Source organism: Cynoglossus semilaevis, chromosome 20, assembly GCF_000523025.1.
Source record: "Cynoglossus semilaevis isolate Cse_v1.0 chromosome 20, Cse_v1.0, whole genome shotgun sequence".
Taxonomy (NCBI): domain Eukaryota; kingdom Metazoa; phylum Chordata; class Actinopteri; order Pleuronectiformes; family Cynoglossidae; genus Cynoglossus; species Cynoglossus semilaevis.
The window spans coordinates 4,543,031-4,557,626 of record NC_024326.1 but is presented as its reverse complement, the minus strand read 5'-3'; the positions used below and the strand labels follow the sequence as shown (position 1 = coordinate 4,557,626).

At 42.4% G+C, this 14,596-nt stretch overlaps 2 protein-coding genes across 2 annotated transcripts; one reads left to right on the top strand and one right to left on the bottom strand.

Annotated features, from left to right (window-relative positions):
* Positions 1-22: 22 nt before the first annotated feature.
* On the top strand, positions 23-8,360 carry dipk1aa (divergent protein kinase domain 1Aa). Its single transcript, XM_008334051.3, has 6 exons — positions 23-559; positions 4,859-4,993; positions 5,193-5,300; positions 5,740-5,916; positions 6,004-6,135; positions 6,214-8,360. Exons 1-6 carry the CDS (start codon positions 506-508, stop codon positions 6,892-6,894), a joined length of 1,287 nt encoding a protein of 428 aa, XP_008332273.1. The 5' UTR covers positions 23-505; the 3' UTR covers positions 6,895-8,360.
* A 341-nt stretch (positions 8,361-8,701) lies between these two features.
* On the bottom strand, positions 8,702-11,976 carry rpl5a (ribosomal protein L5a). The gene is made up of 8 exons (XM_008334052.3): positions 11,836-11,976; positions 11,413-11,482; positions 11,198-11,313; positions 10,971-11,105; positions 10,567-10,769; positions 10,018-10,195; positions 9,053-9,141; positions 8,702-8,869 (listed from the first exon to the last, which is right to left on the bottom strand). Exons 1-8 carry the CDS (start codon positions 11,836-11,838, stop codon positions 8,767-8,769), a joined length of 897 nt encoding a protein of 298 aa, XP_008332274.1. The 5' UTR covers positions 11,839-11,976; the 3' UTR covers positions 8,702-8,766.
* Between the last annotated feature and the right edge of the window lie 2,620 nt (positions 11,977-14,596).

The following is a 14,596-nucleotide window of genomic DNA, read 5'->3' as shown; positions in this document are numbered from 1 at the left end:
TCCATTATCGGTGTTTTTCAGCATAGAGATCAGGTCCAGAGCTCGGAGTTTAGCTGCCGCTTTACGTCGTGACTGAATGAAATCATCACCTCTCAGCCTGCAGCGTTGGCTGCACTTTGTCAAGGGCTTGACGGAAAGGCTGAAAACTTAAAAGTGTCATGTTCCTGCAAGACCAAGTTGCGCCTGCGCCTTGAACCTATATTTTTTTCTGTCCTCCTCAGCGTGAGGTATGTTGGCTTTCCTTAAAATCTGTTGCGGCTTCATGGAATGAGCAGAGGCGAACTGGATCATCAGGCAGATCCGCACCGATAAAGACGACACTACGGCACGCGGATTGCCGTGGATCCTCCTGGCACCGAAATCGTTTCTAATGAACGTGCTGTCGTTTTATACCCGTGACAAGTGGTTTTGGCTTCACATGGAAGAAGATATTGATTTTTCCTCTCGAGTGTTTTGAATGAGCTCCCACAGTCAGGTCCACGTACTGAGATGATCTATTTCTGTGATGGCGAAGGCTCTGTTTCCACGGGCCTGGGTGAAAAAGTCATTCTATTTCCAGGTAAAAAAAACAACAACAACAAAAAAACAAACCAACAACATCAACACCACTTTGTAGTCTTAACTAGTAATATATGGTTACGTAAGTAGACCAGATTGTGTGCGTCCGTGCGTACGTGCGCGCGTGTATAAACAGACCGACGAGTGCTGATGTTACATCCGACTGACAACCGGCTGTAAAAATGTCAAACCAGTTTGCGGTGTTTGAAAATACCTGAGGAATGTCAATGTTGATTGAAGATTATCCAGAGCGCTGTTGCAAATCGATTATTACACAGGCCTCAGCAGCAGTAGTTCTAACAGTGTGTAGAAGTGCTTTGGTATAAAATGGCCTAATTGATGCCCAGATGTTTGGAGATGCTTGATCTTCATTCGTCTGATCTGATCAGAGAAGCTCCAGTTCCCAAATATGCAATGGAAAAATATACTGGCTAAGAGTTTAAATTTAATTTAATTTAATTGTAAATTTCCATTGCAGGGGCAATCATGAATCAGTAAAGCTGTACATATTTTATGAGCGACTGGAAAATGTTTAGCTCAGTGTTATCCAAAGATTCATAGGCCGTAGTTTATGTTCTTGTCATGGGTTACCCATAATACATTTCTTATTATATATTATATATAGTTAATGAATTATTACTTAATATTATATTGTGATTAATTTACCCGAATTAACATGATAAATAAATAAAATATTAGACTTTATCTAAATGGACAGAAACGACTATTACTATTATCCCATTTATTAATATGGTAAATATTTTATCATTATGAGAAATTAAAAGTAAGGAAGAATGTTAGGTACTCATGCAGCAGTACATTATTTTCTTCTAAAAATATTATACAATATATTAAATAATATTCATAAAATAGAATTAATATGTTTTTATTAAAAAATTCTGTGTGTGTTATGTAGTAATTATTGACCACGCGTTTTGTCAATCTCTAAATAAGAAAACCATTCCTGACTTCCATAACAATGCCTTCGTGGATCACATTTATTTTTGTTTCCATAATTAGGCTGTTTGAATTGTTTGGTGCCTCGGTTTCCGCTCACAGAAGTATCAAAAATCCTTTGGGGTTGAATGAAAAGGGCTGAGCTCTCTGTTTTAGGAACCTCTGGACTGCTGCCAGCAAATACAGCACAGTGAGTAGCTTATGCAAGAGGAAGAGAAGACAGGGTTGCATTTCCTCGACAGAGTAGCAGAGTAAACATATCGATGCGATGTGATGCGCCATCAATACACTCCATTTTTACAACCCCCCCAAGCATTGTGGCCGCCTGTGGCTGCACACGTATCCTGGATAAGTCATAAGTCATAAGTAGACTGTTGGACTGTTTCATCATGCAGTTCAGAGTTTAGGGTTTTTTTTCCACATTTATTGAATTTGACTCAACTTTCACAATAATGTCGCGACCGCAGACAGTATAAAATGCACACGAAAGACGAGTGACATCTTTTGGGCCGAGTTAACGTCAGCTACAAACAGCTACATTCACAGAGCAAAGCTAACGGCTTTCTGAATTAAAACGATTGTGAGCAGATTACTTATTAATGGCAGCACAACAAAAGAACTTGATGACAGTTGGTATGAGGATAAATGCAGGGTAACTGAACCTACTGTTGACAGACGGTAACTCTACAATACTGTACGCTACAGCATTGTTTCCCAAAAATTGGGTCGCGACCCTCAGGTGGGTCACAAGAGATTTTTTTTTTTGGGTCGTCTCGCATCATGTTTCCTAGGTCGAATATTGTCTATTGACTTGGGTCGCGAAGGTTTGTGACTTAGTAAAACTGAAGTACATTTTTTCACTGTGTCCCACTGCACCCCGGTACTAAATGACCGACGGGCCGGTGCAGGATTAGTTGTTCATGAACATTGCCTCCATTTCCAAAGAGTTTATCATACCTATCTAATGGCTGTGTTAAGTCAGTCTTACGTAGAGAATCACTGCACAATGGTTTCCTGCGTACACGAGGCCGTTAGATTTCTATCTCCACGGCTCAGGTTTCACTGCTTGAACTTTGACACGTGAATCATGTGTTTACACTCGCACACCAAGGACTACATTGTGTGTCCCCTGTCTAATATACTTTCTGCTCATCTTTGTGCATCTGATAGTAGCGCGGAGCTGATTTGCACTCCCCTGATAGCTCCTGTTGCTTCCCTGGAGGCCCCACTATCTGTTTGTTCATCACCTCGGGACCCAGAGCATTTTTGAACAATGCAGCTGCGCGCGGATGATGTTTCTCCAGCCTTCAATTAAAAGCCACACTCTCAGAACTCCCTTTGCTTCTGGGCAATTTGGTAAAACGCACCAGAGAGGAATGGGGACAGGAAAGCCTGTTTTTCCTGAATGCATCTTGTGTTTGCAAGCTCCGTGACGGGTACAAAGGGCTCTGTACTTTTTACACTAGGTGTGGTTTATATGATTTCTGAGAAGAAGTTAATAAGAATGATTATAACGTCCAGAGCCTCCAAACCAAATCATTTGCCCCATAACTCTACGGCTGCCTCAGATCAACTGTTTATGGCTGCTCTGCTGAATGGATGGCAGACACTCTCAGTCTCCCCAAGGAAAAAGTGGTTAGTTTGGTCTAACTCACTTATTGTGGCTAAGGCCACAACATGCTTAGACGTTCACTTACACGTCAGAGTAAACGGTACTGCAGTTATTGGTCATGATTAAAACACAGTTTAACTACAACGCCTGATTATCAGTTCCAGTAAAAGTCCGTATACTGTATACGCTTCACTCTGCAACTTGACTGGTGTGCAGTCAGATGGTTGCATCCATTTTTTATATATGGTCTATATTCTATTTTTGGAACACCTTCAGACCTGATGTAAATGTTTCCTTACGATATTCTCCTTTAAAAAAAATGCGATCGTTTTCTTCTATTTGTCAAACACCGCCCAAGGTTTTGCAGCGTAGTGTTTTTCAGAAATTCAGTGACAGCTGATTGTGTAACTCAATAATGTTAGATTAACAAATGCAGCTTTGTCTGAGGTGAGACATGTGATGTGTGCATCCTGTGACACAGGCGCTCATTCTTTTCCATCTGTGGAACCATAACTGGACCTGGCATGTCACTACACCAGAGCAGGAAGTGCACATTTATATACTTCGGCCTAATGAGCAGTCGTTACACACAGTGACTGGTGACTCTGTTATGGGACACCCTGTAATATAATAGGTCACCAGAGCAGCCATGACGCTGGATTAATGAGTGAAAGCAAATGTCTGACCCAGTGCACAGAAATGTTCCAGTGGTTCTCAAACATTTTTGGTCACTACCCACTTTAAACAAGTGGGTGTTTCCAAGCCCCCACCTGTCCCCTGGCAATCTCACCCATCAGTAGGGCCCGCCCCACACTTTGAGAAGCTCTGCTTTACACGTACAGTAAACAATGCTTATAACCAGGGTTGGTTTAGCATCATCTAGACACTTGAGATTTGTAGCGACTCTTGTTTTACTTTTCATATTTTTATAATAAATGTTTTTTAAATATGTTTTTAAATGAAAATGATCCCAGTTTCACCCATAATTAAAGTTACAGCTATGTTTTTTGTTTTGTTTTTAACAACAGTTTCAAGAAGCCCAAAGTAGTTCCTGTCCAAGGAAGAGGAACTGAGCATCAGTGCTTAACTTTCGGTGTTTATATTACTTTATACGAAAGTGGTCCGGCAAATGGCTAGTTAATTTCAGGAAACATCTCTCCGATTATTACACTCCTACTACACCTAATAACGTGTCCCCTTGAAGTTCTAAAAGCCTCAGTTGCCAGGCAGAGTTGTGCGGGTAAAAGGCCACATGTGAAAAGAAGGTTGATAAGAGTTCAAGTGTGAAACAAGGGAAGAGGAAGTAAGGGCAGCTTAAAGAAGATGGAGACTATTGAGAGATGAAATCAGATCCAACTCAGTAGTCGCCACCCTTTAAAGGGAGCAGTAAAAGAACAGATGTTATTATTTAAATGAAGAACCAGGAAACAGCCGTTCACACCTGACTTTCTGGTTCTGATTTCCGACAGTCGTCTTTAATGAGCCTCATTCAGTCCTGTTCTGGGGACCTATCGTATCTAAGTCATTCATATTGAATGACAATCGCATTAGGTCTTTCTTAATGTATTCCCCCGAGCTGGAAAGACAGACACAGCTACGTAAGTGCATCTTTCAAATGAGCAGTTCAGATTTCAGTCCCAAATTCAGATATCATTCTGCTGAATTTCTAGCATCATTCACAGCATCAGCTTTCAACTGATTGGTGTCCGTGTTTCTCCTGCTCCTCCGTAGGCTCGGATCTCATTTGTGCGAGTGAAGTACCTGTTCCTGACGTGGCTGACTGTGCTGGTGGGGAGCTGGGTGCTGTACGTTCAGTACTCGGCCTACACAGAGCTGTGCAGAGGGCACGAATGCAGGAACGCCATTGTGAGTATCCGTGTTAATGTCAGTCACAGTATCGACATCTAGGCCTGAAATGCAGGTTGTTTTATGATCAGAGGCAGGGGTTTCAACCCCTGATCTAAGGTACTGACAAGTACATTATAAAAGTTCACAACGTGCTTCACCGTCAGTTTGAGGTACAAAGACACTAACACACCTTATCTGCTTTTTTTTTTTTTCTCAGTGTGATAAATACAGGAAAGGGATCATTGATGGCTCTGCCTGCAGCAGCCTGTGTGACACCACCTCCCTCTACATGGGCCGATGTCTGTCACTGCTGCCCAACAACCAGGTAAGAAGCTCACGTGGAGTCAACTCAACATGTCTTATTTATAAAGCAGTTTGTTTTTCCACATGCAATCATTCCATGTCAAGGACAGCACTCTCACCCAAAACACGGCTGCCATCAAGGTCACCGAGGTTGTGTCTCAAGGACGGTGCCTTTAGCCCACACTGTTAGCACTAGGCTACCAAAGCTGCAGACGAAACAAAGTTGCTATCTGCGTGTCATGCATTTTTTACACAGTTACTGCCTTTTTCGTGTGTTGTTTTTGGGGTTTGTGCTTGCTGCCATCTTTTCAGTAAGAGTAAGGGACATTAAAATATCTAGTCTAACGTTTGTGACAGTGGCAGTATTAATATCTACAGAAGCCTGATAACGTTTATAACACTGGTTGTGCCCACAGCATTATTAATATCTACAGAAGCCTGATTAAATGTCATCATTACAGGTATACACAGGAAGCTGGGGGGACCATGACGGGATCATCCGTTGTAAGCTGGGCGAAGTTGTGCACTATGAGCTGGGCGAGGAGCCGGAGCCTCGCAGGGAGACCCCCGTATTTGACAAGCCCACCAAAGGCACATCAGTGGAGAAGTTCAGGGAAATGGTTTTCAACCACCTGAAGGTGAAGCACCACGAGTAGGAAAAGTCACTGAAGGCATCACTGGATGGACTTTACTGTATTTTCAATGTATTTTTGTCCACCTTTCAGTCCAAGCTCGGGGAGCAGGCGAACCTCGCCAGCCTGGTGGGTCAGGTCCTGACTGTGGCGGACGGTAACAAAGATGGACGTGTGTCACTGCCAGAGGCTCGCTCTACATGGGCCCTTCTTCAAATGGACGAGGTATTTCAAAGAGTACTTTAACTATACTGTGTTTTATTATTTCCCTGATTGGTGATTTAAATTCTGGTTTATTCTCAGGTGCTCCTGAGTCTCCTGCTCCAGGACCGTGGACACACTCCTCGCCTCCTTGGCTACTGCGGCGACCTGTACATGACAGAGCGAGTTCCCTACGGGCCTCTGTATGGTTTATCTCTGCCCTGGCCTCTGGTGTCCTGGGTGCCCAGCGGCCTGCAGCGCACCATGGACCAGTGGTTCACCCCGTCATGGCCCCGCAAGGCAAAGATCTCCATGGGTCTGCTGGAGCTGGTGGAGGACATCTTCCACGGCACCTACGGCAATTTCCTCATCTGCGACCTCAGCGCGGCGCAGTTCGGCTACACCGACCGCCACGAGCTGCGTCTCACCAACACCAGGGCGGTCATTTCCGAAGAGGAGTTCAAACGCACCATGCAGGTGCTGAAGTGCGAGTCGGACGCTGACTGCGTGTACGGTGCCGACTGCCAGACGTCGTGCGACGTGTCGCAGAAGAGGTGCAGGGTGGAGCCTGTCCAGCCGAACCTGGCGAAAGCGTGCAGCACGCTGAAGGACTACCTCCTGCGGGGCGCGCCGTCCGCGTTGAGAGAGGAACTGGAGAGGCAGTTGTACGCCTGTATTGCTCTGAAGGGCAACGCTGGGCAGATGAACATGGAGCACTCACTCATCCTCAACAACCTGAAGGCCCTGCTGTGGAAACAGATCTCACACACCAAGGACTCGTGACGAGGAGGAAGGACTTCCTGCCAGCTGCTTTTGTCACGTGGAGCTGAGTCTGACACACGCTGTGATGAATGTGATGAGCCATGAAGCTGAAGCAGTCGTTCAAATCAACTCTTTACATCAAGGATGGAAACTTAGAGACACCTATTGGTCTAGAAATGAAGATGGTAAAAAATATAAACTGAAGAATCGCATGTCACCGTCACTCACTGACAATAAGTCATTCGGCCATTTTTTTGTACCGTGATATATTTTCCACCACTGTGGAATGTTTCAGAGGCACTGCTGGAAAAAAAAAGAAAAAAAAGAAAACAGAACAGAATGTTTTCTACTGTCTACTGTAGCCACAGGAGCTGTGAGATTCTATTGCTGTTTGTGCCACAAAAGAAATGTTTTTTCATCATACAGGATTATAAAATCCTTGTACAGAGGTTACAATGTGAAGCTTGTTAAACTTGCACTATGACGAGATACTTCTATACTACTACAGCCCTTGATTATACTATATTCCTCAGATTAATATTATTCCAGTGTTTTTAGAAATATGGAGAAAATGAAGACCAAACCTAACATTATATACGTTTTTTTTTAATATTTTTTGTTTAGTTTTTCAACACATAGCACACAGCTGCTCATTTTAATGTATTAGAAATATGTAGAACATAATTGTCTAAAACATGGGCAGCCAGACAGAGGAATATTTGAATATATATATATATATATAAATACAATGTTTAATTTTTTTCTATCTCTACTCTAATCTAAGGATTTGTCATTTCATTTTTCACATTCTTTACAGGAAATGAACGCAGCCATCAAGTTGCAAAAAGATACTGACTTAAATCAAAGATCTCTACCTTTTTTACATATTTTTTTCTGATTAATTCACAGTGTCAATCAGCAGTATCAGTTCTTCTTCAAAAGCCACACTCTATTGATAATATAATTTAATAATGTCCTTTGGATAAGTTCGGTGGGCCATATTCAGTCCCCGAGCCGTAGTTGGACCATGAATTAAGCATTCATTCTGTGCTTCGGTGAACCAGTTTTCGTCAACGCTGCGTAATTTACACAATCAAAAAGTATTAGTGTATTGATTTTTGTTTGACAATGTCAACCTGAGTGGACTTTGCACAGAGCGGAGCATTCGTATTTATGTACTGTACAACATTGTTTTCTGGCTGTCGTCTCTGCCAGTGCCAGAGATCTGTTCATGAATGTTTTAGTCCGATGAAGGTGAACGTCTTTACTGATGTCTGTGTTCACATCTGAACGCCGTACAATGGAACAGTTTGTCTGTGCAGTGACGGCCGCACTCGTCGCATCCACGTTCAGAACACACGACCTGTAAAGCATGTCCAGCTTGTGGTCATTGCCGATGTTTATATTTTTTAAATGTTGCAGATGTTTACCAAGTGAAGAAACCAGCATGATTTTGCACAAATAAACAACACACAACTTCAGCTTAATGTTCGACCCGTGTGTGTCTGTGTGCGCATATTAACATTGAGGATCAATCATCTACTGCAACACGTAAACCCTGGTCAGGCCCTCACAGGTCCACAGTTAGAGACAATATATCAGGGTTATATTACATATAATTAAAACTAATTAACATCTTAGTATGTTTTGCATTGCCCCCCCCATCCCCACCTGACTTTTTTTTTCACCTCCATTTTGTGCCATTGACAGCCATGTCTAAAGTTAAATGTTTGACTGTAAATATTAATCCTGGGTGTTAACAGAGAGCAGTTTTGTTTCATAATATTAACCACCGACACACATGTATGAACTAAGCCAGACACAAGAGTGTGATGGAAATTAATTTATTCGTCTGAAGTGTGTGTTCCAGCCAAAGGGCTCTGTGCCGAGCCCCTAACCGTCCCCTGCTTCTTGTTCTTGCGCTCTTAAGAAGCTGGCCTTTTTCTGGGCGACGCGGTTCTTCCTCTGTGCCAGAGACAACTTGGCCCGATTCCACCTGTGGAAAAAGACAACAGTTACGGCTTCATTAACACTGAGCACATCCTGAGAACGGAATCTTAGTCCACTTAGCTTCTACAGCTCATTCAGTGGTAAATAAATGAAGTTTTTTGTTGCGTTTGAAAGACTCAGTTGTTAGTTTCATGCATTCTCTGAACACAGCAGACCGAGTGAAACTCACCTCTTCTTTGTGACGTCTTTTTTGGGTTTCTGTTCGTGTACGGGGTTCTCTCTGATGGCGGCGTGTGCGTTTTTGTACATTTCCTCAACCTAAAAGCAATAAATATACCATCAATACAAAATGATGCTCCTGGAACTCGACATTAAACCAACTGTGGTGATTTGTCTTGCTTCTCTCAGTCCCGTCTTGAAACAACAACACATCAGTTTATTCAAATGAAGGACCAACTACATTTGGTCAGCGTGTTTGGACTCATCACCGAGAAGCAGAAGACACACCAGAGAAATGCTGACTAAGTCAATGTGACAGATTATAGTGTAGCATTCGGTTTAATTCAATAGCTATGAGAGCAGCTGTGGATTAATCACAATGATAAGGCTATGTTGTTCATAATTTACATCGATAATCAATACAAGAATCATGACTTTGAAAAGTTGTCTAATGGACACACCGTAGCAGCTCCTGAGTGTGAACTCCATATCTAGAACATGGTGGAGTTATTCACAGATCCACTCTGGCTGTAGTGAACACTGTCCAGAGATTTGAGTGGGGCGTTGGCAGATGGGAGTTCCAGAAAATCTCAGAAAAGCTCTGGAGACAATTTTTGGAAATTGCCCAGACTTACAGTAAGTGCATGCCTAAAAGCAGCTCCTGATGGAGGCACTCGGTCCAATGCTGAGGTAAGACTATTTTATAAGCACTACTGCAGTCTAATCAGACAGTAGAGGTTCAGTTGGAAAAATCAATTGTTTTATCTCGTTAAATGTGTCGTGGAGGAAGGCGATCAGGGCCACGGACTGTGATGCCTTTTTGTGACTGCGACATTTTCGGCTTCATCACCACGGTTTTTAGTGATTACTCATTACGTTTTATGATGGCTAACACTTTCAGTATAATTTATAATTATAATAAAATGTAATACAGAATTCAACAGTGACGCACATAGACGTAATGAGACATCTTACCTTGTCTGGTGTGACTCCATTTTTGATAAATCGCGAGAACTGTTTCTTGTAGGCGTCCTCGTCCTCCTCCATCAGGTAAGACATGTAGTCGGCAACGTTCATGCCCATGATGTGTTTCCTGTGCACCTCGGCGTTGAACTCTTTGCTCTCCGTGTCATAACCAGGGAATCGTTTTACACTTGAAAAAACAGACATCACGGATTTCATTTAACAGGAATATTTCCCACAATTGCAGAGTGGCCTGTCTGTGATTACGTTGCATTGTAAATCTAGCACATTTGATTTTGGTTTGCTTCTCTCAGCCCCGTCTTGAAAGGACAGTAAACATCAGCTAGTGCAAATGAAGGACCAACTACATTTTGCTCAGCTTGTTTGTATCATCACCAAGAAGCAGAAACGAACCTACAGCTATGAATACACACTGGTACTGCAGTTTTTTGGCCAGGTGGTACTTTAAAGTTGATATTAAAAAAAAAGTAAACACTCTATTTTGTTGTGTTCCAAGGACAGACACTCAAATTTATGCAAAAGACCCTTTGTGGTACTGACCTGTGGGGAATAGAGAGACCTCCATCCACTGCTCCTTTCAGGGCTCCAAACACCTTGTTTCCTGTGGTGGTCCTGGCCAAGCCCGCATCCAGGTAACAGGTGAAGGCACCCGGCTGACCGTCAGCACTCTCTACGTTGAACTCACCTCCTGTGACCTCGATCTGGCCCTCGTAGGCCTGGTCCATGCCAAACTTATGTAGCAACTGTACAAGAAATATAAACGAGATACAATGTTACTTCAAGAAACACTCAGATTCAGTCACTGTCAGTAATGAGAGAGTGTGCTGTATCCATTAACTTGTGGTTGTAAACGTTTGCTATGAAAACAATGTGAAATGAGACTGACCTCTAAAACAACTTTACGACAATGGAATATGTAGTTCTTCAGGTATGTGCGTTCTTACCCTGCGAGCTAGAAGCAGCCCAGTGCAGTAGGCCGCAGCATAGTTGGTCAGGCCCACAGTGATCCCATATTTGGGCAGCTCATGGGAGTAAGCAGCGCACACAATGTGGTCCCCTTCGATTTTGGCATAGGCAATCTGGATGTATTCAAAACACAATGTAGTTAGGTTCTTTGGGATCATTATCAGAGTGTAATATTGAGAGTAGACTAGGATCTGCTGCCACTTACCTGACAGCAAATGTCCCTGTTGGAGAGCCTGACGATCATGCGGTACTTTGGAGTGTTGTACTTGTTCTTGTCCTGCACAACTAGGCGCTTGCGAGCGAAGTAATCAGTTTTCCCCTCTGAAAAAATGGCAAAAATGTAGGTCATTGGGTTAATGTGACATGTGCATGGTTGTGAGGATTATAGTTCAATTTTTTTAATTAATTTTTTTTGCTCACCTCTTCTTCTCCTGAATTTTACTTCATATCTCTTGAAGTAGGCTTTATTCTTCACCACTTTGACGAAACCCTGTGAGGAAATGGGTTATGGTGTTAGCATATCTTAGCATAAGAGTAAAAAAGTAAAAAAAATCATGGGCAAGTTAATTGAGTTCAACTTGACAGTTATGTGGAAATACTATGGGGTTCATTTTCGTTGAAAACTTCAGTTATTTATTACTTATAATTCTTTCGAGGCGTTTCGTCAGCCATTAAAAGCGCCACGCTGGAACATAACACTTTACAGACCCGGCGAGAGCTAACAATCGCGAACATCTGCAAACATCCGCGAATCTAACACCTAAAAACACCGTCCAACCATCAAAACTACATTGTTAAACTCGAATAACAAATGTTTACTAATTATTTACATGATTTACGCACCATTTTCGTGAGTTTTTGCCACTCTTCTTCCTGGATTCCAACTTGTTACCAACTTCCTGAAAGCGAATGCCTGACGTTGCTTGCGCTGACCTGGAACTCTCGTCGAATGCGGGCTGCGCCCCCTGTCGCCCTGGAGGAAACCATCCATACCCTAAAGTGATCTGTAGATGGCAGTAGCGACGTAGACAGTGCCAAGTACCTTCAGACTGCAACACAGATTTTTTTATTATTTAATAATTCCGTTATTTTTGTGCATATATATATAAGTGCTTATGTCATCGTAATGACTAAAATATAGTTTAACTGGAGAGTTTATGAATGTACGCTTACCTGAAACTAAATAGTATTTTTAGTTTAATTAAGCGAAAGGAAATCAAGATGTGCCTTGAATCAGAATTGCACTAATAAACATCAAAACATCTATGACAGATACAAATTATAGCCACATAGCCTTGTGACTACAAGGCTAGTTAGTTCAATTCCAGAAGGTAGCAATTATTATTTTGTACGGACACCATCGTAATTTTTATCAGTGTATATTGTTAGAAAATTACAGCCCCATGTTATGAGTTTGCATACCACCTGGACGTGAACTTGTTTATTTAATCGAAAAAATTAAACCAGAGTTTCAGGGAAAACTATCTGCTACATCAATCAACATCAACAGAAAAAGGGGAAGCAACACCTTCTGCTTTTTCTGTGCGAACAAGTGAGACAGATCATTTTCTTCCTCTTCATTCTTGGGTGAAGATGTTGTCAGGTTTAGATAAGAAAAGTCAAAGTCACTCTTGTGGAAAGCTCTGTCACGGCCCCTCAAGCTGGGTTTCTGCAGAACTGATTTCACAATGGAGAAGAGCAACAGTTCAGTCACGGTGTACAACAGCAATGGACAACACACACCCAGGGGTCACCGTGGGAGTTGAAGCAGGGTGTGGTGGACGTTAGAAAGGCATCATCACACACACACACACACACACAAACATTGCCTGTGTAGCTTCTACATGGACGTGCTTCAGATGACTTGCAAAATTAAATCACACATCAACACATATCACACCACAAGCACGAAACCAATTACAACTTTTTTTAAAAAGTCGGTCAAATGTACACTGAACTTTGGAATTCACTCATTTCTTTGTAAGTATAGAGTGTAGTTACACGCCATTCGTAATATTGACAGCCTGTTTAGCATTTTAGCTTTGGGCAACAGATCATTTGAAACAATTCAAACAGTTTGTGTAGTTGTGTGTACGCAGGTGCTGTTTCATTAGCAAAATCACTTTCTTTCCCTGTTAAAATGTGCCACGATGTCTGTAGTGCAAGAATAATAATTATGGGATGTTATCAGAACTTCATCACCCCTGGTTACTTCTCACTATAAGGTTCATCAAAACCAAATCAATCCTTCTGAAGTTAAACGTGCTGTTAGCCTATTTCCGTCACATGAACAGAGATGGTGTGCAAGCACTTTCAGCGTGAAACGTCAAATGCATATATATTTAGTTTCCACCTACCACCATCTAATTATCTACTTCGCAAGAAACACAGAGCTTGTGTTCAGACCACAGATTTAAAAGCAGCTAAATGTAGGTGTCATGGCAGAGAGTGATCTCAGTTTCCTGCAAATTGCACAAGTGTTATTATTATATACTATATCAAACATGCTTTTTTTTTAGTATGTGTCCGCATATGCTGTTTTTATTGTTCTGCTAGCGTGACAACTCTCTTCACCTGGGGACATGGGCCTGAACTGCCCCACATGTCAAGAAGATTCTGTTCTGTACTCCTGCCCAGTAGAACGTGATCAGGGCTGTTACACCAGGAATCATAACCAGCTGAGACTCACTGCATGGTCCATTAACCTTTTCACTTCTTTATGTTTCATTGGATGTTGTTGTCAGTCAAGTCCACCTGGAAGGAGCTTTTTTTCATTAAGTGGCAACATTTTAAAAATGAAGAACAGATAAATAAATAAAGTGAAACTAATTCATACAGAAAAAAAAAACAGATTGTCAGTCTCACAAAAGACATCATAATAGGAACAAAATAAAATAACACAGAAATGAGTTACAGACTATACCGACTTGACTCAACTCTGACCCTTACACACACACACACACACACTCACACAATGACCAGGAAGTACTGGCTGCATTCTTTCGCACACCACACACCAACGTGTCCCACGTGCGATTCTAAGTATTTCGGGGAAAATTTACAACCAGAAACAGACTGTCTGCAAACAAGGGGAGCTGCTGATCACAGTGACGGATGACGGAGGTGATTTGTGCAATGTTTACAACATAAATCCCCACGTGTGTCTCTGAGTACTGTGGCACTGACGGCGTAGCTCATATTTTTGTCAGCCAGCGGGGTAAATCTCGGCCCGTTCAGGACACTGCGTCGACAGGATTTGAGATCAATCAACCTGGTGATTAATCTTAAATCAAATTAAATCATTAAATCACCACAATAGCAGCAACTAAAAGCCCCCGTCCCCACATGAGGTTTTTAGTGAGTGGTAAGTTAAACGAAGCATGCCGTTGGCCAACATCCTACATGAAAGAAGAAGTAACACACAGGCAACAGTGTCCAGTAAATCATTCATTGTGTTCGCATTCACTGCCTATCTGGTGGCTGCAGTTGGGGGCCTAGCAGAGAGGCCAATGACATTTGCCCAGCCACTCCCTCGAGGGGGGGGAAATGGTGGTGGTGGTGGTGGGCGGGGGGGGGGGCCGTGTGGTTGGAAAGGCCTCAAATC